Consider the following 2,982-nt stretch of genomic DNA (forward strand, 5'->3'; position numbering starts at 1 on the left):
CAATGTTAGTAACGCATTACTTAAGATGTTTTTGAAACCTTTGAAATGTTTTTTTTTTAATTTCTCTCCCCCGTATTAAAGGCGACATCGTTTTTCTGCCATTTCGTAAACGTAAGGTTCAAATTTTTTTTATATAATCCAAATATATTGTTGTTCGCAAATATTGTAGGTCGATATTGTCAGATATAAATTGAGGAGAAACGTTTTTTTTGTCCTATGTTGTTTTATTTAATTTTTAAAATTTATTAGATGTAATTTAAATAACTAATTTGTGTTTCATATATGTGATTTTTTTATTTTCAACCTTGTGACTTTTGTTTTCTTTGTGATAATGTAAATATTATTTTAAAAATTGCTCCATATAAAAATGGTAATTAAAACTTATCGATTAATTTAATGTATTTTATTTTATAGCAAGAAACAGAAGCCCAAGAACAAGACAACTAAAAAGTGCTTGCACACGTTTAGTTTAAACTGAACAGTTGAGAATTATAGTTAAAAATTTGTGTGTGCTCAGTTGATATGTAGAGTTCTCAGTTTTTACTAAACACGTAAGATTTGACTGTACTTTTCAATTGTTCAGTTAATACTGAAGGTGTGTAGCGGTTCTAACCTGCGGTCCCCATTTTTCACCCAAGAAATATTTCGAGGATAAATCATCTCCCTATCCTTTTCGCACGTATGTCAAAGTTAGCACTATCCTCACTTCTCTGTCATAGATGTGTTTTGTAAGCCTAGATTATTTTATTTTGTTTCATAATTATTGAGCACAGTGAATGACTAGAAGGGTAACAAAAAGTAACAGGTTTTGATATAAAATATTTTTATTTGGTGGTAAAACAGTAGTTGTACTGTGTACTTATATTTTAATATGTACATTTGTCGCTATAAAAATAGACTTTTTAATTTCGTAACTTCGTAGAGAGCACAACAGTCACTTCTAAAATGTAACGTCTCTCACAACTTTGCTATAAATCTTTTGTTTCTCCACATGAAAAATTCGCACGAATATACGTTCACCAACATTGGAAGACCTTTCAATCTTTGCCCTTAAAAAGCATTTTTGTGACTCCTGTCTTCCATTTCTTAACAGAATCTTTGTACTTTTGTGAACACGCCCACCCACCCATTATTCCAATACTTTAATTGTCTTCGGAACATTTCCTCTTATCTTTTATATTTTTCATTACAGCCAACACTTCCATTCTAAATTCTAATCGTTCGTCTTCGTTGTATTTTACGACTGTGGGAAGTAGGGACGCAAAAAATGCTTCATCCTCATTCATAACCCTAGGATCGTTCGTCTCATCAACGCCAACGAAATCTATTTCATTACTAGCATCGAATACTGATGATTTCTTTGGTAGGATCGCTTCATTTTCATCTTGTTGTTTATTTCTCTTTCTGCTATAACTAGGTTTTACTATTTCTTCTTTTTCTATTTTAAAATATGATATGGGTACATCGGAATTGTAAACATCAAGATTGCAGTGATCCTCTGGTGTTATTTTTGTAAGAAATTTAAGATGTTCATGTAATAAATACTTTTTCTTAGGCTTGCCCATTCTCGTCTTAAGGGTCTTCACGAATGTATCTCGAATGTTTGTCCATTTATTAAGTATGAGTTCACCTGGAAATACGGAATATAGGCAAGTTAGTATCCTAGACGCGGGTAGCCCAGGACCGATTATTGGGGGAGGAATAAGCCCAGGAGTGGGCGTTTTATGGATGAACAGAGAGTGGAAGTGAGCATAGAATATCGTATTAGCACATGAAAAAGGATTGGGAATAATATAATGCAACCGAAATGCTGACCTAAATAGTTTTTAGGTGCGATGAATTTGGTTGATGTAAGCAACAATTGATAAAAAGTAGAAAAAATAGATTTACATGAGAACTACGAAAAGTTTGATAACAAAACTATTAAATTCATCGTGTATATCACTATTTACATAAATAAAATGCGACAAGTTTATTTTACTTCCTTAAAATATGAAGTGACTTTACCGTCGAAACACTTGTGTGAAAAACACATTGTCATCTCTTTCATTCTCGTTGAAAAAACAGAGACAATTTTATGGCAGTACAAGTGTGGAACAGTAGATTTTCACGGTTAAAACTGTCGTGTCGTGTTTAAATGGAAACATGCACTTTGTATTTTACTGTTTACCCGTTGTCCTCTTCATCTCCGGCGACATTTCTTCATAGCCCTCGTCCAAAATTGAAAATATTTCTTCCCAAGCTGCTCTCCTTTCGACGCGGTCTTTGTAATTTTCCAACGACTTATCCCAAAGGCACGGTCTATCACGGACACTTTCAATAAGAAGTACTACATCGTATTTAAATTCTTTAGGCATTTTCACTTAAAATTCACAATATATTATTACTTTATTTATCTATAAATAACAATGTTAATAATACAAAACACAGTTTACACTCCCTTGTCTGATACGTCACTAACAAGAATCAAAATGTCGGATCGTACGTTGTAGTTGTGTCTCTTTCTTTCTACAGGCGTCAGACGGAGACAGTAATATCCTGTTGAGGTCACCGACATCACGCAGCGTCTCGTGTGCTAGTATCGTGACGATATACGAGCTGTCGTGATCAACCACGATAACCAATGTAAAATGAGCTTTTATCTCTACTAAATATTTAAAAGTAAGAGATGAATGTAAACTTTTCGTAGCTCATACTTGTTTGGTTGTTAAAAAGCCGGGGACGTTGTTAAATGCAAATATGAGGCAAGATATTTGAGAATTATTAATGAAATAAAGAGGTTACCAAACATTGAACTAACGATAAAAACTTCGCCTTGGTTACAAATTGCAAGTACGAATAAGTACATACTTTTTAAATGAATATAAGCTTTCACTATTAGCTCTCTTCTAACTTTGTTAAAAGCAGTTTCGTAATTATTATCAACTCAAATTGAATATGTAAAGATACCGATTTTAAAACATCAGCAATATAATAATAATA

The 2,982-nt window shown here is 32.7% G+C and overlaps 1 protein-coding gene across 1 annotated transcript; it reads right to left on the reverse strand.

Annotated features, from left to right (window-relative positions):
• Window positions 1-1,129: 1,129 nt before the first annotated feature.
• On the reverse strand, window positions 1,130-2,442 carry LOC106123109 (uncharacterized). The gene is made up of 2 exons (XM_013319246.1): window positions 2,171-2,442; window positions 1,130-1,630 (listed from the first exon to the last, which is right to left on the reverse strand). Exons 1-2 carry the CDS (start codon window positions 2,355-2,357, stop codon window positions 1,143-1,145), a joined length of 675 nt encoding a protein of 224 aa, XP_013174700.1. The 5' UTR covers window positions 2,358-2,442; the 3' UTR covers window positions 1,130-1,142.
• Between the last annotated feature and the right edge of the window lie 540 nt (window positions 2,443-2,982).

Source organism: Papilio xuthus, unplaced genomic scaffold (genome assembly GCF_000836235.2).
Source record: "Papilio xuthus unplaced genomic scaffold, Pxut_1.1 DF826159.1, whole genome shotgun sequence".
NCBI classification, from domain to species: Eukaryota; Metazoa; Arthropoda; class Insecta; order Lepidoptera; family Papilionidae; genus Papilio; species Papilio xuthus.